The sequence below is a fragment of the Oncorhynchus masou genome, chromosome 2 (genome assembly GCF_036934945.1).
Source record: "Oncorhynchus masou masou isolate Uvic2021 chromosome 2, UVic_Omas_1.1, whole genome shotgun sequence".
In the NCBI taxonomy this organism is placed as follows: domain Eukaryota; kingdom Metazoa; phylum Chordata; class Actinopteri; order Salmoniformes; family Salmonidae; genus Oncorhynchus; species Oncorhynchus masou.
The window spans coordinates 7,442,296-7,463,927 of NC_088213.1; the positions used below are offsets into that span (position 1 = coordinate 7,442,296).

The 21,632-nt window shown below is 46.8% G+C and overlaps 1 protein-coding gene across 1 annotated transcript in view; it reads right to left on the bottom strand.

The window, feature by feature from the left end:
- LOC135552370 (centrosomal protein of 89 kDa-like) overlaps positions 1-21,632 on the bottom strand; it is a 205,842-nt gene that overhangs the window by 183,406 nt on the left and 804 nt on the right. The window contains exons 2-6 of the mRNA XM_064983947.1: positions 18,191-18,297; positions 14,525-14,680; positions 13,728-13,932; positions 3,516-3,588; positions 2,867-2,997 (exon numbers count right to left, since the gene is read on the bottom strand). Of these exons, the coding sequence (XP_064840019.1) occupies positions 2,867-2,997; positions 3,516-3,588; positions 13,728-13,932; positions 14,525-14,680; positions 18,191-18,297 (672 nt within the window). The remainder of the gene's footprint in view (positions 1-2,866; positions 2,998-3,515; positions 3,589-13,727; positions 13,933-14,524; positions 14,681-18,190; positions 18,298-21,632) is intronic.

Below are 21,632 nucleotides of genomic sequence, written 5' to 3' on the forward strand. Positions count from 1 at the left end.
CTGTTAACGGCAGGCTACAGTAGTTATGGTCGTTGGTGTGGACGGCCCTTAGATATCTATAGTTAACCTGTTAAAGGCAGGCTACAGTAGTTATGGTCGTTGGTGAGGACGGCCCTTAGATATCTATAGTTAACCTGTTAACGGCAGGCTACAGTAGTTATGGTCGCTGGTGTGGACGGCCCTTAGATATCTATAGTTAACGGCCTCCCTTTGATATATATATATTTTGAATCAATTCCCCATTACATAGGTCACCAGTAGTACATGTACCGTTAATCCCCATCAGTTGGTTACATTAATTTCTGTTAATGCAGGTATTAATTACAGTCATTTACCGTTGTCATTCTCAGAGTGGAGACGTTGGTTGCAGAGATCACAACCTGCTAAACTTGTGAGTTTTGGTTTAATTTACAAGATCTGTAGATGTTTTCAGTGTCTTCTGTTTGGAGTGCTCCATGTGAGCAATGAGCGTGTGTCTGGTTTCTCTGTCCTGATCATGTTGAGGGAGCGTGTGTCTGGTTTCTCTGTCCTGATCATGTTGAGGGAGCGTGTGTCTGGTTTCTCTGTCCTGATCATGTTGAGGGAACGTGTGTCTGGTTTCTCTGTCCTGATCATGTTGAGGGAGCGTGTGTCTGGTTTCTCTGTCCTGATCATGTTGAGGGAGCGTGTGTCTGGTTTCTCTGTCCTGATCATGTTGAGGGAGCGTGTGTCTGGTTTCTCTGTCCCGATCATGTTGAGGGAGCGTGTGTCTGGTTTCTCTGTCCTGATCATGTTGAGGGAGCGTGTGTCTGGTTTCTCTGTCCTGATCATGTTGAGGGAGCGTGTGTCTGGTTTCTCTGTCCTGATCATGTTGAGGAGCGTGTGTCTGGTTTCTCTGTCCTGATCATGTTGAGGGAACGTGTGTCTGGTTTCTCTGTCCTGATCATGTTGAGGGAGCGTGTGTCTGGTTTCTCTGTCCTGATCATGTTGAGGGAGCGTGTGTCTGGTTTCTCTGTCCTGATCATGTTGAGGGAGCGTGTGTCTGGTTTCTCTGTCCTGATCATGTTGAGGGAGCGTGTGTCTGGTTTCTCTGTCCTGATCATGTTGAGGGAGCGTGTGTCTGGTTTCTCTGTCCCGATCATGTTGAGGGAGCGCCTGAGCATAGAGATAACTGGCAGCTCAGAAATGTACTGGCTGAGGGGCGGCGACCGGCTGAGGGGCAGCAGGAGAAATCCAGCTCAAAACAGGCCTCTGTACGCTGTGTTTCTGTGCATCAGCAAGACAGAACAGCTGCCTCCGGTAAGACAAGGGGGTGGAGGTCCGTGTCTATTTGTAAATAACAGCAGGTGCGCAAAATAAAATATTCAAGGAAGTCTCGAGGTTTTGCTCGCCTGAGGTAGAGACTCATCAATCAATCAATCAAAGATGTACTGTGTTTCCGACGACACATTGGTGCGGCTGGCTTCCGGGTTAAGCAGTGTGTCGAGAAGCAGTGTGGCATGGCAGGGGGTCGTGTTTTGGAGGACGAGTTGGCTGTCGACCTTCGCCTCTCTGAGTTCGTACAGTGATGGGACAAGACTAGCTACTAATTGGAAACCACGAAATTGTAAAAAGCTCGACAGTATGTCCTTTACAAAAACAAGAAAAGATGAAAGGAACACCTGCTGTTCATTGACTTTTGTTACGCTGCTGCAGCTCTGTTTATTACCTCAGTTACCTCCACTAACCTGTACCCCCATCTGTAGCTCTGTTTATTACCTCAGTTACCTCCACTAACCTGTACCCCCATCTGTAGCTCTGTTTATTACCTCAGTTACCTCCACTAACCTGTACCCCCATCTGTAGCTCTGTTTATTACCTCAGTTACCTCCACTAACCTGTACCCCCATCTGTAGCTCTGTTTATTACCTCAGTTACCTCCACTAACCTGTACCCCCATCTGTAGCTCTGTTTATTACCTCAGTTACCTCCACTAACCTGTACCCCCATCTGTAGCTCTGTTTATTACCTCAGTTACCTCCACTAACCTGTACCCCCATCTGCAGCTCTGTTTATTACCTCAGTTACCTCCACTAACCTGTACCCCCATCTGTAGCTCTGTTTATTACCTCAGTTACCTCCACTAACCTGTACCCCCATCTGTAGCTCTGTTTATTACCTCAGTTACCTCCACTAACCTGTACCCCCATCTGTAGCTCTGTTTATTACCTCAGTTACCTCCACTAACCTGTACCCCCATCTGTAGCTCTGTTTATTACCTATACATAGTCACTAACTCTACCTACACATTACCTCAGTTACCTCCACTAACCTGTACCCCCATCTGTAGCTCTGTTTATTACCTCAGTTACCTCCACTAACCTGTACCCCCATCTGTAGCTCTGTTTATTACCTCAGTTACCTCCACTAACCTGTACCCCATCTGCAGCTCTGTTTATTACCTATACATAGTCAATAACTCTACCTACATATTACCTCAGTTACCTCCACTAACCTGTACCCCCATCACATTGACTCGTTAGTCAATTTAGTAAATCTTCTTTTTAACTCTTATTTTTCTTAAAACTGCCTCGTTGGTTCAGGGCTTGTAAGTCACTGTAAGGTGAAACACCAGTTGTATTCGATAGGGTGCCATAGGGCTCTGGTCTAAAGTAGTGCACTATATAGGGAATAGGCTGTCATAGTGCACTACTTTAGACCAGAGCCCTATGTAGGGAATAGGGTGCCATAGGGCTCTGGTCTAAAGTAGTGCACTATATAGGGAATAGGGTGCCATAGGGCTCTGGTCTAAAGTAGTTCACTATGTATGGAATAGTGTGCCATAGGGCTCTGGTCTAAAGTAGTGCACTATATAGGGAACAGGGTGTCATAGGGCTCTGGTCTAAAGTTGTGCACTATATAGGGGATAATATGGGATGTATCCAATCTCAAGTAAAAACATTACAGCAGAAAGATACAAAGAAAAGTGTTTTACCTTCTGAACTGGTGTTGGAAACATCTGATGAACCTCGGCTTCCTCTGGAATACAGAGCTATATTAATTATGGAAACATCTGTTGAACCTCAGCTTCCTCTGGAATAGAGAGCTATATTAATTATGGAAACATCTGTTGAACCTCGGCTTCCTCTGGAATACAGAGCTATATTAATTATGGAAACATCTGTTGAACCTCAGCTTCCTCTAGAATACAGAGCTATATTAATTATGGAAACATCTGTTGAACCTCGGCTTCCTCTGGAATACAGAGCTATATTAATTATGGAAACATCTGTTGAACCTCGGCTTCCTCTGGAATACAGAGCTATATTAATTATGGAAACATCTGTTGAACCTCGGCTTCCTCTGGAATACAGAGCTATATTAATTATGGAAACATCTGTTGAACCTCAGCTTCCTCTGGAATACAGAGCTATATTAATTATGGAAACATCCGTTGAACCTCGGCTTCCTCTGGAATACAGAGCTATATTTTATAATAGTCTGAATAGTGAGTGCAGACAGTGTGTTTGGTGTGTGTGGGGGTGGGGGGGACCAACCTGGGGGTAGAGGCGACACTATGTCGAAGGCAGAGTCATCAGTCTCCTCTCTGCCCTCTGACAGAACATCACTCTGGAAAACAGAGACAAGGATTTAACACAACACAGCTTGGGAGTTTAAAGAGAAGACAGTTGAATTGCCATTCGGGGTTTAAAGCAAAGACAGTTGAATTGCCATTCGGGGTTTAAAGAGAAGACAGTTGAATTGCCATTCAGGGTTTAAAGAGAAGACAGTTGAATTGCCATTCAGGGTTTAAAGAGAAGACAGTTGAATTGCCATTCAGGGTTTAAAGAGAAGACAGTTGAATTGCCATTCAGAGTGTAAAGAGAAGACAGTTGAATTGCCATTCAGGGTTTAGAGAGCTGCTGTTTATGGTGAAAAACCATCATTTTGGCATAAAAATACCTTCATGAACGAGACCTTTATTTCTAAGACTGAGAAACTTTGGTCGAGATAACTCTCTGACTAGTCCAACGCTCGAACCACCAGGCTACCTGCCACCCGATAATTGTATGTGTGGGGTACAGAGATGAGGTAGTCATTCACACCTCATGTTAAACACTATGATTGCACACAGAGGTGAGTCCATGCAACTTATAATGTGATGTCTATAATGTGATGTCTATAATGTGATGTCTATAATGTGATGTCTATAATGTGATGTCTATAATGTGATGTCTATAATGTGATGTCTATAATGTGATGTCTATAATGTGAGGTCTATAATGTGATGTCTATAATGTGATGTCTATAATGTGATGTCTATAATGTGAAGTCTATAATGTGATGTCTATAATGTGATGTCTATAATGTGATGTCTATAATGTGATGTCTATTCCTGCACTCTACTCCTGAGTGGAGCAGTGGTCTAAGGCACTGTGTCTCAGTACGGTCCCTGGTTCGAAACCAGGCTGTATCACATCCGGCCGTGATTGGGAGTCCAATAGGGTGGCGCACAATCGGCCCGGCGTCGTCCGGGTTTGGCCCGGGGAAGGCCGTCATTGTAAAATAAGAATTTGTTCTTAAACTGACTTGCCAAGTTAAATGAAAAAGGTTAAAACACAATTAAATGAATAAATACCACTTTGACATTATGGGATGTTGTGTGTAGTAGACTAGTTAAAAAAACTAATCTCCTTTTAATACATTTTAAATTCAGGCTGTAACAATAGAATGTGGGATAAGTAGAGGGGTGTGAATACATTCTGAAGGCTCTGTGTGTCATACAGTAGTTATGGTCGTTGGTGAGGACGGCCCTTAGATATCTATAGTTAACCTGTTAACGGCAGGCTACAGTAGTTATGGTCGTTGGTGAGGACGGCCCTTAGATATCTATAGTTAACCTGTTAACGGCAGGCTACAGTAGTTATGGTCATTGGTGAGGACGGCCCTTAGATATCTATAGTTAACCTGTTAACGGCAGGCTACAGTAGTTATGGTCGTTGGTGTGGACGGCCCTTAGATATCTATAGTTAACCTGTTAACGGCAGGCTACAGTAGTTATGGTCGTTGGTGAGGACGGCCCTTAGATATCTATAGTTAACCTGTTAACGGCAGGCTACAGTAGTTATGGTCGTTGGTGAGGACGGCCCTTAGATATCTATAGTTAACCTGTTAACGGCAGGCTACAGTAGTTATGGTCGTTGGTGTGGACGGTCCTTAGATATCTATAGTTAACCTGTTAACGGCAGGCTACAGTAGTTATGGTCGTTGGTGTGGACGGCCCTTAGATATCTATAGTTAACGGCAGGCTACAGTAGTTATGGTCGTTGGTGTGGACGGCCCTTAGATATCTATAGTTAACCTGTTAACGGCAGGCTACAGTAGTTAACCTGTTAACGGCAGGCTACAGTAGTTATGGTCGTTGGTGTGGACGGCCCTTAGATATCTATAGTTAACCTGTTAACGGCAGGCTACAGTAGTTATGGTCGTTGGTGAGGACGGCCCTTAGATATCTATAGTTAACCTGTTAACGGCAGGCTACAGTAGTTATGGTCGTTGGTGTGGACGGCCCTTAGATATCTATAGTTAACCTGTTAACGGCAGGCTACAGTAGTTATGGTCGTTGGTGTGGACGGCCCTTAGATATCTATAGTTAACCTGTTAACGGCAGGCTACAGTAGTTATGGTCGTTGGTGTGGACGGCCCTTAGATATCTATAGTTAACCTGTTAAAGGCAGGCTACAGTAGTTATGGTCGTTGGTGAGGACGGCCCTTAGATATCTATAGTTAACCTGTTAACGGCAGGCTACAGTAGTTATGGTCGCTGGTGTGGACGGCCCTTAGATATCTATAGTTAACGGCAGGCTACAGTAGTTATGGTCGTTGGTGTGGACGGCCCTTAGATATCTATAGTTAACGGCAGGCTACAGTAGTTATGGTCGTTGGTGTGGACGGCCCTTAGATATCTATAGTTAACCTGTTAACGGCAGGCTACAGTAGTTATGGTCGTTGGTGTGGACGGCCCTTAGATATCTATAGTTAACTACTGTAGCCTGCCGTTAACAGGTTATGGTCGTTGGTGAGGACGGCTCTTAGATATCTATAGTTAACGGCAGGCTACAGTAGTTATGGTCATTGGTGTGGACGGCCCTTAGATATCTACAGTTAACGGCAGGCTACAGTAGTTATGGTCGTTGGTGAGGACGGCCCTTAGATATCTATAGTTAACCTGTTAACGGCAGGCTACAGTAGTTATGGTCGTTGGTGTGGACGGCCCTTAGATATCTATAGTTAACCTGTTAACGGCAGGCTACAGTAGTTATGGTCGTTGGTGTGGACAGCCCTTAGATATCTATAGTTAACCTGTTAACGGCAGGCTACAGTAGTTATGGTCGTTGGTGTGGACGGCCCTTAGATATCTATAGTTAACTACTGTAGCCTGCCGTTAACAGGTTATGGTCATGGTGAGGACGGCTCTTAGATATCTATAGTTAACTACTGTAGCCTGCCGTTAACAGGTTATGGTCGTTGGTGTGGACGGCCCTTAGATATCTATAGTTAACCTGTTAACGGCAGGCTACAGTAGTTATGGTCGTTGGTGAGGACGGTCCTTAGATATCTATAGTTAACCTGTTAACGGCAGGCTACAGTAGTTATGGTCGTTGGTGTGGACGGCCCTTAGATATCTATAGTTAACCTGTTAACGGCAGGCTACAGTAGTTATGGTCGTTGGTGTGGACGGCCCTTAGATATCTATAGTTAACCTGTTAACGGCAGGCTACAGTAGTTATGGTCGTTGGTGTGGACGGCCCTTAGATATCTATAGTTAACCTGTTAACGGCAGGCTACAGTAGTTATGGTCGTTGGTGAGGACGGCCCTTAGATATCTATAGTTAACCTGTTAACGGCAGGCTACAGTAGTTATGGTCGTTGGTGTGGACGGCCCTTAGATATCTATAGTTAACCTGTTAACGGCAGGCTACAGTAGTTATGGTCGTTGGTGTGGACGGCCCTTAGATATCTATAGTTAACCTGTTAACGGCAGGCTACAGTAGTTATGGTCGTTGGTGTGGACGGCCCTTAGATATCTATAGTTAACCTGTTAACGGCAGGCTACAGTAGTTATGGTCGTTGGTGTGACGGCCCTTAGATATCTATAGTTAACCTGTTAACGGCAGGCTACAGTAGTTATGGTCGTTGGTGTGGACGGCCCTTAGATATCTATAGTTAACCTGTTAACGGCAGGCTACAGTAGTTATGGTCGTTGGTGTGGACGGCCCTTAGATATCTATAGTTAACCTGTTAACGGCAGGCTACAGTAGTTATGGTCGTTGGTGTGGACGGCCCTTAGATGTCTATAGTTAACGGCAGGCTACAGTAGTTATGGTCGTTGGTGTGGACGGCCCTTAGATATCTATAGTTAACCTGTTAACGGCAGGCTACAGTAGTTATGGTCGTTGGTGTGGACGGCCCTTAGATATCTATAGTTAACCTGTTAACGGCAGGCTACAGTAGTTATGGTCGTTACAGGTGTGGTGTGGCCCTTAGATATCTATAGTTAACCTGTTAACGGCAGGCTACAGTAGTTATGGTCGTTGGTGTGGACGGCCCTTAGATATCTATAGTTAACTACTGTAGCCTGCCGGCCAGGTTATGGTCGTTAACAGATATCTATAGTTAACCTGTTAACGGTACAGTAGTTATGGTCGTTGGTGACGGCTCTTAGATATCTATAGTTAACCTGTTAACGGCAGGCTACAGTAGTTATGGTCCTTAGATATCTATAGTTAACCTGTTAACGGCAGGCTACAGTAGTTATGGTCGTTGGTGTGGACGGCCCTTAGATATCTATAGTTAACCTGTTAACGGCAGGCTACAGTAGTTATGGTCGTTGGTGAGGACGGCCCTTAGATATCTATAGTTAACCTGTTAACGGCAGGCTACAGTAGTTATGGTCGTTGGTGTGGACGGCCCTTAGATATCTATAGTTAACCTGTTAACGGCAGGCTACAGTAGTTATGGTCGTTGGTGAGGACGGCCCTTAGATATCTATAGTTAACCTGTTAACGGCAGGCTACAGTAGTTATGGTCGTTGGTGTGGACGGCCCTTAGATATCTATAGTTAACCTGTTAACGGCAGGCTACAGTAGTTATGGTCGTTGGTGTGGTCGTTGGCCCTTAGATATCTATAGTTAACCTGTTAACGGCAGGCTACAGTAGTTATGGTCGTTGGTGTGGACGGCCCTTAGATATCTATAGTTAACCTGTTAACGCAGGCTACAGTAGTTATGGTCGTTGGTGTGGACGGCCCTTAGATATCTATGGTTAACCTGTTAACGGCAGGCTACAGTAGTTATGGTCGTTGGTGAGGACGGCCCTTAGATATCTATAGTTAACCTGTTAACGGCAGGCTACAGTAGTTATGGTCGTTGGTGTGTGGACGGCCCTTAGATATCTATAGTTAACCTGTTAACGGCAGGCTACAGTAGTTATGGTCGTTGGTGAGGACGGCCCTTAGATATCTATAGTTAACCTGTTAACGGCAGGCTACAGTAGTTATGGTCGTTGGTGTGGACGGCCCTTAGATATCTATAGTTAACCTGTTAACGGCAGGCTACAGTAGTTATGGTCGTTGGTGTGGACGGCCCTTAGATATCTATAGTTAACCTGTTAACGGCAGGCTAGATATCTAGTAGTTATGGTCGTTGGTGTGGACGGCCCTTAGATGTCTATAGTTAACGTTAACGCAGGCTACAGTAGTTATGGTCGTTGGTGTGGACGGCCCTTAGATATCTATAGTTAACCTGTTAACGGCAGGCTACAGTAGTTATGGTCGTTGGTGTGGACGGCCCTTAGATATCTATAGTTAACCTGTTAACGGCAGGCTACAGTAGTTATGGTCGTTGGTGAGGACGGCCCTTAGATATCTATAGTTAACCTGTTAACGGCAGGCTACAGTAGTTATGGTCGTTGGTGTGGACGGCCCTTAGATATCTATAGTTAACCTGTTAACGGCAGGCTACAGTAGTTATGGTCGTTGGTGTGGACGGCCCTTAGATGTCTATAGTTAACGGCAGGCTACAGTAGTTATGGTCGTTGGTGTGGACGATATCTTAGATATCTATAGTTAACCTGTTAACGGCAGGCTACAGTAGTTATGGTCGTTGGTGTGGACGGCCCTTAGATATCTATAGTTAACCTGTTAACGGCAGGCTACAGTAGTTATGGTCGTTGGTGTGAACGGCCCTTAGATATATATAGTTAACCTGTTAACGGCAGGCTACAGTAGTTATGGTCGTTGGTGTGGACGGCCCTTAGATATCTATAGTTAACCTGTTAACGGCAGGCTACAGTAGTTATGGTCGTTGGTGTGGACGGCCCTTAGATGTCTATAGTTAACGGCAGGCTACAGTAGTTATGGTCGTTGGTGTGGACGGCCCTTAGATGTCTATAGTTAACGGCAGGCTACAGTAGTTATGGTCGTTGGTGTGGACGGCCCTTAGATATCTATAGTTAACCTGTTAACGGCAGGCTACAGTAGTTATGGTCGTTGGTGTGGACGGCCCTTAGATATCTATAGTTAACCTGTTAACGGCAGGCTACAGTAGTTATGGTCGTTGGTGTGAACGGCCCTTAGATATCTATAGTTAACCTGTTAACGGCAGGCTACAGTAGTTATGGTCGTTGGTGTGGACGGCCCTTAGATATCTATAGTTAACTACTGTAGCCTGCCGTTAACAGGTTATGGTCGTTGGTGAGGACGGCTCTTAGATATCTATAGTTAACTACTGTAGCCTGCCGTTAACAGGTTATGGTCGTTGGTGTGGACGGCCCTTAGATATCTATAGTTAACCTGTTAACGGCAGGCTACAGTAGTTATGGTCGTTGGTGAGGACGGTCCTTAGATATCTATAGTTAACCTGTTAACGGCAGGCTACAGTAGTTATGGTCGTTGGTGTGGACGGCCCTTAGATATCTATAGTTAACCTGTTAACGGCAGGCTACAGTAGTTATGGTCGTTGGTGAGGACGGCCCTTAGATATCTATAGTTAACCTGTTAACGGCAGGCTACAGTAGTTATGGTCGTTGGTGTGGACGGCCCTTAGATATCTATAGTTAACCTGTTAACGGCAGGCTACGGTAGTTATGGTCGTTGGTGTGAACGGCCCTTAGATATCTATAGTTAACCTGTTAACGGCAGGCTACAGTAGTTATGGTCGTTGGTGTGGACGGCCCTTAGATATCTATAGTTAACGGCAGGCTACAGTAGTTATGGTCGTTGGTGTGGACGGCCCTTAGATATCTATGGTTAACCTGTTAACGGCAGGCTACAGTAGTTATGGTCGTTGGTGAGGACGGCCCTTAGATATCTATAGTTAACCTGTTAACGGCAGGCTACAGTAGTTATGGTCGTTGGTGTGGACGGCCCTTAGATATCTATAGTTAACCTGTTAACGGCAGGCTACAGTAGTTATGGTCGTTGGTGAGGACGGCCCTTAGATATCTATAGTTAACCTGTTAACGGCAGGCTACAGTAGTTATGGTCGTTGGTGTGGACGGCCCTTAGATATCTATAGTTAACCTGTTAACGGCAGGCTACAGTAGTTATGGTCGTTGGTGAGGACGGCCCTTAGATATCTATAGTTAACGGCAGGCTACAGTAGTTATGGTCGTTGGTGTGGACGGCCCTTAGATATCTATGGTTAACCTGTTAACGGCAGGCTACAGTAGTTATGGTCGTTGGTGAGGACGGCCCTTAGATATCTATAGTTAACCTGTTAACGGCAGGCTACAGTAGTTATGGTCGTTGGTGTGGACGGCCCTTAGATATCTATAGTTAACCTGTTAACGGCAGGCTACAGTAGTTATGGTCGTTGGTGAGGACGGCCCTTAGATATCTATAGTTAACCTGTTAACGGCAGGCTACAGTAGTTATGGTCGTTGGTGTGGACGGCCCTTAGATATCTATAGTTAAGCTGTTAACGGCAGGCTACAGTAGTTATGGTCGTTGGTGAGGACGGCCCTTAGATATCTATAGTTAACCTGTTAACGGCAGGCTACAGTAGTTATGGTCGTTGGTGTGGACGGCCCTTAGATATCTATAGTTAACCTGTTAACGGCAGGCTACAGTAGTTATGGTCGTTGGTGTGGACGGCCCTTAGATATCTATAGTTAACCTGTTAACGGCAGGCTACAGTAGTTATGGTCGTTGGTGTGGACGGCCCTTAGATATCTATAGTTAACCTGTTAACGGCAGGCTACAGTAGTTATGGTCGTTGGTGTGGACGGCCCTTAGATGTCTATAGTTAACGGCAGGCTACAGTAGTTATGGTCGTTGGTGTGGACGGCCCTTAGATATCTATAGTTAACCTGTTAACGGCAGGCTACAGTAGTTATGGTCGTTGGTGTGGACGGCCCTTAGATATCTATAGTTAACCTGTTAACGGCAGGCTACAGTAGTTATGGTCGTTGGTGAGGACGGCCCTTAGATATCTATAGTTAACCTGTTAACGGCAGGCTACAGTAGTTATGGTCGTTGGTGTGGACGGCCCTTAGATATCTATAGTTAACCTGTTAACGGCAGGCTACAGTAGTTATGGTCGTTGGTGTGGACGGCCCTTAGATATCTATAGTTAACCTGTTAACGGCAGGCTACAGTAGTTATGGTCGTTGGTGTGGACGGCCCTTAGATGTCTATAGTTAACGGCAGGCTACAGTAGTTATGGTCGTTGGTGTGGACGGCCCTTAGATATCTATAGTTAACCTGTTAACGGCAGGCTACAGTAGTTATGGTCGTTGGTGTGGACGGCCCTTAGATATCTATAGTTAACCTGTTAACGGCAGGCTACAGTAGTTATGGTCGTTGGTGTGAACGGCCCTTAGATATATATAGTTAACCTGTTAACGGCAGGCTACAGTAGTTATGGTCGTTGGTGTGGACGGCCCTTAGATATCTATAGTTAACCTGTTAACGGCAGGCTACAGTAGTTATGGTCGTTGGTGTGGACGGCCCTTAGATGTCTATAGTTAACGGCAGGCTACAGTAGTTATGGTCGTTGGTGTGGACGGCCCTTAGATATCTATAGTTAACCTGTTAACGGCAGGCTACAGTAGTTATGGTCGTTGGTGTGAACGGCCCTTAGATATCTATAGTTAACGGCAGGCTACAGTAGTTATGGTCGTTGGTGTGGACGGCCCTTAGATATCTATAGTTAACCTGTTAACGGCAGGCTACAGTAGTTATGGTCGTTGGTGTGGACGGCCCTTAGATATCTATAGTTAACCTGTTAACGGCAGGCTACAGTAGTTATGGTCGTTGGTGTGAACGGTCCTTAGATATCTACAGTTAACCTGTTAACGGCAGGCTACAGTAGTTATGGTCGTTGGTGTGGACGGTCCTTAGATATCTATAGTTAACCGGTTAACGGCAGGCTACAGTAGTTATGGTCGTTGGTGTGGACGGCCCTTAGATATCTATAGTTAACCTGTTAACGGCAGGCTACAGTAGTTTTTGATGCAAGACATTTGAAGTCAAACTTGTTGTGCATTTAAAGTCTGTATTGTGTGGTTTAAATATACATATTTTCATTTCATAAAGCTGTCAATATGTTTCTGAATTAAAGCCTAGGATTCAAAGATAATTTGGGACTCAATCATGTGTAGAGGTCCTGACCCAAACCCTTCCTACCTGTTTTACAGGCCGGGCGTAGAGGTCCTGACCCAAACCCTTCCACCCTGTTTTACAGGCCGGGCGTAGAGGTCCTGACCCAAACCCTTCCTACCTGTTTTACAGGCCGGGCGTAGAGGTCCTGACCCAAACCCTTCCACCCTGTTTTACAGGCCGGGCGTAGAGGTCCTGACCCAAACCCTTCCTACCTGTTTTACAGGCCGGGCGTAGAGGTCCTGACCCAAACCCTTCCTCACTGTTTTACAGGCCGGGCGTAGAGGTCCTGACCCAAACCCTTCCTACCTGTTTTACAGGCCGGGCGTAGAGGTCCTGACCCAAACCCTTCCTACCTGTTTTACAGGCCGGGCGTAGAGGTCCTGACCCAAACCCTTCCTACCTGTTTTACAGGCCGGGCGTAGAGGTCCTGACCCAAACCCTTCCTACCTGTTTTACAGGCCGGGCGTAGAGGTCCTGACCCAAACCCTTCCTCCCTGTTTTACAGGCCGGGCGTAGAGGCCCTGACCCAAACCCTTCCTACCTGTTTTACAGGCCGGGCGTAGAGGTCCTGACCCAAACCCTTCCACCCTGTTTTACAGGCCGGGCGTAGAGGTCCTGACCCAAACCCTTCCTACCTGTTTTACAGGCCGGGCGTAGAGGTCCTGACCCAAACCCTTCCACCCTGTTTTACAGGCCGGGCGTAGAGGTCCTGACCCAAACCCTTCCACCCTGTTTTACAGGCCGGGCGTAGAGGTCCTGACCCAAACCCTTCCTCCCTGTTTTACAGGCCGGGCGTAGAGGTCCTGACCCAAACCCTTCCACCCTGTTTTACAGGCCGGGCGTAGAGGTCCTGACCCAAACCCTTCCTACCTGTTTTACAGGCCGGGCGTAGAGGTCCTGACCCAAACCCTTCCTACCTGTTTTACAGGCCGGGTGTAGAGGTCCTGACCCAAACCCTTCCTCCCTGTTTTACAGGCCGGGCGTAGAGGTCCTGACCCAAACCCTTCCACCCTGTTTTACAGGCCGGGCGTAGAGGTCCTGACCCAAACCCTTCCTACCTGTTTTACAGGCCTGGTGTAGAGGTCCTGACCCAAACCCTTCCTACCTGTTTTACAGGCCGGGCGTAGATGTCATATCTGTCTCTGGTCGGACTTCTCCCCCGGCGATCCAGAGATTGGTAGACATGACCATCTTCATCTGACAGAACCGATCTCTCTAAGTCCTCCTCGTCCTCCTCCTCATCATGGTCTTCAGAGAGCCCAGGAGAGGGCAAGCGAGGCCGGCCAGCCAAAGATTCTGGCTCTCCGTCTCTAAATAAAGACATGAGAGAGAGATCACAGATCTACTCCTCTAGACTGGTATCACTGATTCACAGCTTTGGTCACTGAGGGTAGATGACTGTAAGTGACCTACTACAGATATAGGGTCTTCATTTGATCATCATGTTGTTGCAGGATTCAAGGTTTAAATCGTTTTTTTGTAGTGTATTCAATGTTTAAAAAAGGTTTATATATTTTTCCACTTAAAAAAATGTAAGATGTTATTTTGCCCTCGTGAGAAAATATATCAACCACTACAAAACATGTATATAATTATAATCCACATAATAATTCACATTTCCTGTTCCTGCAGGATTATTTTCCTGCTGTGAAAAACTGGGTCAAATTAAGATACGGCATCTGTAGGTGGCACTGCAGGCTCTCTCTCAATTCATCTGTCCTCGACTCCTCCTCAAAACGTATTGGAGAAGAAGGTCTGAGGGGCGGGACCTTGAGCCTTCTCCTCCAATACGTTTCAACAAGACGCTAGGAGATAGGATGCAAGGAATCGCAGAAGAATTGATTGTCAGACTCAGTGATGTTGACGGATTCTGAGTGACACCAACAAGCAAAGGCGGCCTACCTAGTGTAGAGCGCTGTGCTGGCGTAAGGCTCGAATGTGGTGTGTGTCTCTGAGCGTGAGCAGTCACTCTCGGAGAAGGATCTGGGGCGTGCAGGAGGGAGGGCGATGGTCCGGCCGGTCAACGACGACGACAAGATGGCGGCTGCCAAGGCAGACCTGTAGTACGGACAGAAAGACGAGTTAAAGAGGAAGTGGAGGATACAGACAAAAGTAGAAAACACACTGTCACTATGGATGAGGGTTCATTAAGCACAAATGGATGAGGGTTCATTAACACACAGATGGATGAGGGTTCATTAAGCACAGATGGATGAGGGTTCATTAAGCACAGATGGATGAGGGTTCATTAAGCACAGATGGATGAGGGTTCATTAAGCACAGATGGATGAGGGTTCATTAAGCACAGATGGATGAGGGTTCATTAAGCACAGATGGATGAGGGTTCATTAAGCACAGATGGATGAGGGTTCATTAAGCACAGATGGATGAGGGTTCATTAAGCACAGATGGATGAGGGATCATTAAGCACAGATGTATGAGGGTTCATTAAGCACACTGACGGATGAGGGTTCATTAAGCACACTGACGGATGAGGGTTCATTAAGCACACTGACGGATGAGGGTTCATTAAGCACACTGACGGATGAGGGTTCATTAAGCACAAATGGATGAGGGTTCATTAAGCACAAATGGATGAGGGTTCATTAAGCACAGATGGATGAGGGTTCATTAAGCACAGATGGATGAGGGTTCATTAAGCACAGATGGATGAGGGTTCATTAAGCACAGATGGATGAGGGTTCATTAAGCACAGATGGATGAGGGTTCATTAAGCACAGATGGATGAGGGTTCATTAAGCACAGATGGATGAGGGTTCATTAAGCACAGATGGATGAGGGTTCATTAAGCACAGATGGATGAGGGTTCATTAAGCACAGATGGATGAGGGTTCATTAAGCACAGATGGATGAGGGTTCATTAAGCACAGATGGATGAGGGTTCATTAAGCACAGATGGATTAGGGTTCATTAAGCACAAATGGATGAGGGTTCATTAAGCACAGATGGATGAGGGTTCATTAAGCACAGATGGATGAGGGTTCATTAAGCACAGATGGATGAGGGTTCATTAAGCACAAATGGATGTGGGTTCATTAAGCACAAATGGATTAGGGTTCATTAAGCACACTGACGGATGAGGGTTCATTAAACACAGATGGATGAGGGTTCATTAAGCACAGATGGATGAGGGTTCATTAAGCACAAATGGATGAGGGTTCATTAAGCACAAATGGATGAGGGTTCATTAAGCACAGATGGATGAGGGTTCATTAAACACAGATGGGAGTCAACAAAAACAAGTGATACTTATAAGATACTTATAAGTAACCAGAAGGGAAGTGGAGACAAGGAACGAGGAGACAAGGAACGAGGAGACAAGGAACCAGAAGGGAAGTGGAGACAAGGAACGAGAAGGGAAGTGGAGACAAGGAACGAGGAGACAAGGAACGAGGAGACAAGGAACCAGAAGGGAAGTGGAGACAAGGAACGAGAAGGGAAGTGGAGTGGAGACAAGGAACGAGGAGACAAGGAACGAGGAGACAAGGAACCAGAAGGGAAGTGGAGACAAGGAACGAGAAGGGAAGTGGAGACAAGGAACGAGGAGACAAGGAACGAGAAGGGAAGTGGAGACAAGGAACGAGAAGGGAAGTGGAGACAAGGAACGAGGAGACAAGGAACGAGGAGACAAGGAACCAGAAGGGAAGTGGAGACAAGGAACGAGAAGGGAAGTGGAGACAAGGAACGAGAAGACAAGTGGAGACAAGGGAAGTGGAGACAAGGGAAGTGGAGACAAGGAACCAGAAGGGAAGTGGAGACAAGGGAAGTGGAGACAAGGGAAGTGGAGACAAGGAATGAGAAGGGAAGAGGAGACAAGGGAAGTGGAGACAAGGGAAGTGAAGACAAGGAATGAGAAGGGAAGAGGAGACAAGGGAAGTGGAGACAAGGAACGAGAAGGGAAGTGGAGACAAGGAACCAGAAGGGAAGTGGAGACAAGGGAAGTGGAGACAAGGAATGAGAAGGGAAGAGGAGACAAGGGAAGTGGAGACAAGGGAAGTGGAGACAAGGGAAGTGGAGACAAGGAACCAGAAGGGAAGTGGAGACAAGGAACCAGAAGGGAAGTGGAGACAAGGAACGAGAAGGGAAGTGGAGACAAGGAACGAGAAGGGAAGTGGAGACAAGGAACGAGAAGGGAAGTGGAGACAAGGAACGAGAAGGGAAGTGGAGACAAGGAACCAGAAGGGAAGTGGAGACAAGGAACCAGAAGGGAAGTGGAGACAAGGAACGAGAAGGGAAGTGGAGACAAGGAACGAGAAGGGAAGTGGAGACAAGGAACGAGAAGGGAAGTGGAGACAAGGAACCAGAAGGGAAGTGGAGACAAGGAACGAGAAGGGAAGTGGAGACAAGGAACCAGAAGGGAAGTGGAGACAAGGAACCAGAAGGGAAGTGGAGACAAGGAACGAGAAGGGAAGTGGAGACAAGGAACGAGAAGGGAAGTGGAGACAAGGAACCAGAAGGGAAGTGGAGACAAGGGAAGTGGAGACAAGGAACCAGAAGGGAAGTGGAGACAAGGAACGAGAAGGGAAGTGGAGACAAGGAACCAGAAGGGAAGTGGAGACAAGGAACCAGAAGGGAAGTGGAGACAAGGAACGAGAAGGGAAGTGGCGACAAGGGAAGTGGAGACAAGGAACGAGAAGGGAAGTGGAGACAAGGAACCAGAAGGGAAGTGGAGACAAGGAACCAGAAGGGAAGTGGAGACAAGGAACGAGAAGGGAAGTGGAGACAAGGAACGAGAAGGGAAGTGGAGACAAGGGAAGTGGAGACAAGGAACGAGAAGGGAAGTGGAGACAAGGAACCAGAAGGGAAGTGGAGACAAGGAACCAGAAGGGAAGTGGAGACAAGGAACCAGAAGGGAAGTGGAGACAAGGAATGAGAAGGGAAGTGGAGACAAGGGAAGTGGAGACAAGGGAAGTGGAGACAAGGGAAGTGGAGACAAGGAACGAGAAGGGAAGTGGAGACAAGGAACCAGAAGGGAAGTGGAGACAAGGAACCAGAAGGGAAGTGGAGACAAGGAACCAGAAGGGAAGTGGAGACAAGGAACCAGAAGGGAAGTGGAGACAAGGGAAGTGGAGACAAGGGAAGTGGAGACAAGGGAAGTGGAGACAAGGAACGAGAAGACAAGTGGAGACAAGGGAAGTGGAGACAAGGGAAGTGGAGACAAGGAACCAGAAGGGAAGTGGAGACAAGGGAAGTGGAGACAAGGAACCAGAAGGGAAGTGGAGACAAGGAACCAGAAGGGAAGTGGAGACAAGGAACGAGAAGACAAGGAACCAGAAGGGAAGAGGAGACAAGGAACGAGAAGACAAGGAACCAGAAGAGAAGTGGAGACAAGGGAAGTGGAGACAAGGGAAGTGGAGACAAGGAATGAGAAGGGAAGAGGAGAGAAAGGCGTCAGACAGAGTTGAGAGTGCGTTCCAAATGACACCCTATTCCCTACATAAACGCACTATCCAACGGGCCCTGGTGAACAGGTGTGCATTCTATATAGGGTACAGGATGCCATTTGGGATGCAGACCGTTTGTGAGGTGTATGTTCCATATAGGTACCTGGGTCTTTCTGGAGAGGGGTACGGGCTGCGAGGGGGAGGGGTACGGGGTACAGCAGGCCGGGGGGCGATGGTGGCTGCAGGGATCAAGCCGTGAGCGATGTGCCTCTAAATCAAAACACACCTTGTTAGGGGGAAGCGTTCACCACAACACAGTGAAGGTGAGTTGATGAGGTGTAAGGAGATGATGTTAACATGGAAGTTGATGGTTATGGAGTTGACGAGGAGGATCTTTGAGACAAGTGGACTGACCAAAATGTTTCCAAATGTGGTGAACACAGCATCACTTCCTGTATAACACACACACACACACACACTCCCACGGACCACAGCATCACTTCCTGTATAACACACACACTCCCACGGACCACAGCATCACTTCCTGTATAACACACACTCCCACGGGCCACAGCATCACTTCCTGTATAACACACACACACACACACACACACACACACGGACCACAGCATCACTTCCTATATAACACACTCCCACAGACCACAGCATCACTTCATGTATAACACTTACACTCCCACGGACCACAGCATCACTTCCTGTATAACACACTCCCACGGACCACAGCATCACTTCCTGTATAACACACACACACTCCCACACTCCCACGGACCACAGCATCACTTCCTGTATAACACACACACTCCCACGGACCACAGCATCACTTCCTGTATAACACACACACACTCCCACACTCCCACGGACCACAGCATCACTTCCTGTATAACACACACACTCCCACGGACCACAGCATCACTTCCTGTATAACACACACACTCCCACGGACCACAGCATCACTTCCTGTATAACACACACACTCCCACGGACAACAGCATCACTTCCTGTATAACACACACACTCCCACGGACGACAGCATCACTTCCTGTATAACACACACTCCCACGGACCACAGCATCACTTCCTGTATAACACACACACACACTCCCACGCACCACATCATCACTTCCTGTATAACACACACACTCCCACGGACCACAGCATCACTTCCTGTATAACACACACACTCCCACGGACCACAGCATCACTTCCTGTATAACACACTCCCACGGACCACAGCATCACTTCCTGTATAACACACTCCCACGGACCACAGCATCACTTCCTGTATAACACACACACACTCCCACGGACCACAGCATCACTTCCTGTATAACACACTCCCACGGACCACAGCATCACTTCCTGTATAACACACTCCCACGGACCACAGCATCACTTCCTGTATAACACACACTCCCACGGACCACAGCATCACTTCCTGTATAACACACACACTCCCACGGACCACAGCATCACTTCCTGTATAACACACACACTCCCACGGACCACAGCATCACTTCCTGTATAACACACTCCCACGGACCACAGCATCACTTCCTGTATAACACACTCCCACGGACCACAGCATCACTTCCTGTATAACACACTCCCACGGACCACAGCATCACTTCCAGTATAACACCAGGACTACAAACGGCTTGAGTAAATTATTACACACACACCTAACAAAGGCACTTCTAAACCGCTTCATTCTTGACAATTGCTTTTCTGTTTGTCATATAGTATTCAATGTAGAGGGGAGAGCGAGGTAAGTTGAGCCATCTTTTACCTACAGAACCGCTTGGGAGAAACGTTCCTCATCCAATCTGACAGAGAGAGGATCTGCAGAGAGGAATGGGAGAAACTCCCCAAATACAGGTGTGACAAGCTTGTAGCGTCATACCCAAGAAGACTAGAGGCTGTAATCACTGCCAAAGGTGCTTCAACAAAGTACTGAGTAAAAGGTCTGAATACTGATGGAAATGTGATACTAAAGCTTTTTATTTATATTTTGCATTGTCCTTATGGAGTATTGTGTGTAGATTGATGAGGGAAACAACACTTTAATCAATTTTAGAATAACCCTCTTCCCTTCTCGAAGCACAGCGCCAGAGTTGGCTGGCTAACCAGTCTAGTAAGGAGCAGAGAGACAAAGTTGGCTGGCTAACTAGTCTAGTAAGAAGCAGAGAGACAAAGTTGGCTGGCTAACCAGTCTAGTAAGAAGCACAGCGCCAGAGTTGGCTGGCTAACTAGTCTAGTAAGAAGCAGAGAGACAGAGTTGGCTGGCTAACCAGTCTAGTAAGAAGCAGAGAGGCAAAGTTGGCTGGCTAACTAGTCCAGTAAGAAGCAGAGAGACAAAGTTGGCTGGCTAACTAGTCTAGTAAGGAGCAGAGAGACAAAGTTGGCTGGCTAACTAGTCTAGTAAGAAGCAGAGAGACAAAGTTGGCTGGCTAACTAGTCTAGTAAGAAGCAGAGAGACAAAGTTGGCTGGCTAACCAGTCTAGTAAGAATCAGAGAGACAAAGTTGGCTGGCTAACTAGTCTAGTCAGAAGCAGAGAGACAAAGTCAGCTGGCTAACTAGTCTAGTAAGAAGCAGAGAGACAAAGTTGGCTGGCTAACTAGTCTAGTCAGAAGCAGAGAGACAAAGTTGGCTGGCTAACCAGTCTAGTAAGAAGCAGAGAGACAAAGTTGGCTGGCTAACTAGTCTAGTCAGAAGCAGAGAGACAAAGTTGGCTGGCTAACCAGTCTAGTAAGAAGCAGAGAGACAAAGTTGGCTGGCTCACCAGTCTAGTAAGAAGCACAGCGCCAGAGTTGGCTGGCTAACTAGTCTAGTAAGAAGCAGAGAGGCAAAGTTGGCTGGCTAACTAGTCCAGTAAGAAGCAGAGACAAAGTTGGCTGGCTAACTAGTCTAGTAAGAAGCAGAGAGACAAAGTTGGCTGGCTAACTAGTCTAGTAAGAAGCAGAGAGACAAAGTTGGTTGGCTAACTAGTCTAGTAAGAAGCAGAGAGACAAAGTTGGCTGGCTAACTAGTCTAGTAAGGAGCAGAGAGACAAAGTTGGCTGGCTAACTAGTCTAGTCAGAAGCAGAGAGACAGAGTTGGCTGGCCAGCTAGTCTAGTCAGAAGCAGAGAGACAAAGTTGGCTGGCTAACTAGTCTAGTCAGAAGCAGAGAGACGAAGTTGGCTGGCTAACTAGTCTAGTCAGAAGCAGAGAGACAAAGTTGGCTAACTAGTCTAGTCAGAAGCAGAGAGACAGAGTTGGATGGCTAACTAGTCTAGTAAGAAGCAGAGAGACAAAGTTGGCTGGCTAACCAGTCTAGTAAGAAGCAGAGAGACAAAGTTGGCTGGCTAACTAGTCCAGTCAGAAGCAGAGAGACAAAGTTGGCTGTCTAACTAGTCCAGTAAGAAGCAGAGAGACAAAGTTGGCTGGCTAACTAGTCCAGTAAGAAGCAGAGAGACAAAGTTGGCTGGCTAACTAGTCCAGTAAGAAGCAGAGAGACAAAGTTGGCTGGCTAACTAGTCTAGTCAGAAGCAGAGAGACAAAGTCGGCTGGCTAACTAGTCCAGTAAGGAGCAGAGAGACAAAGTTG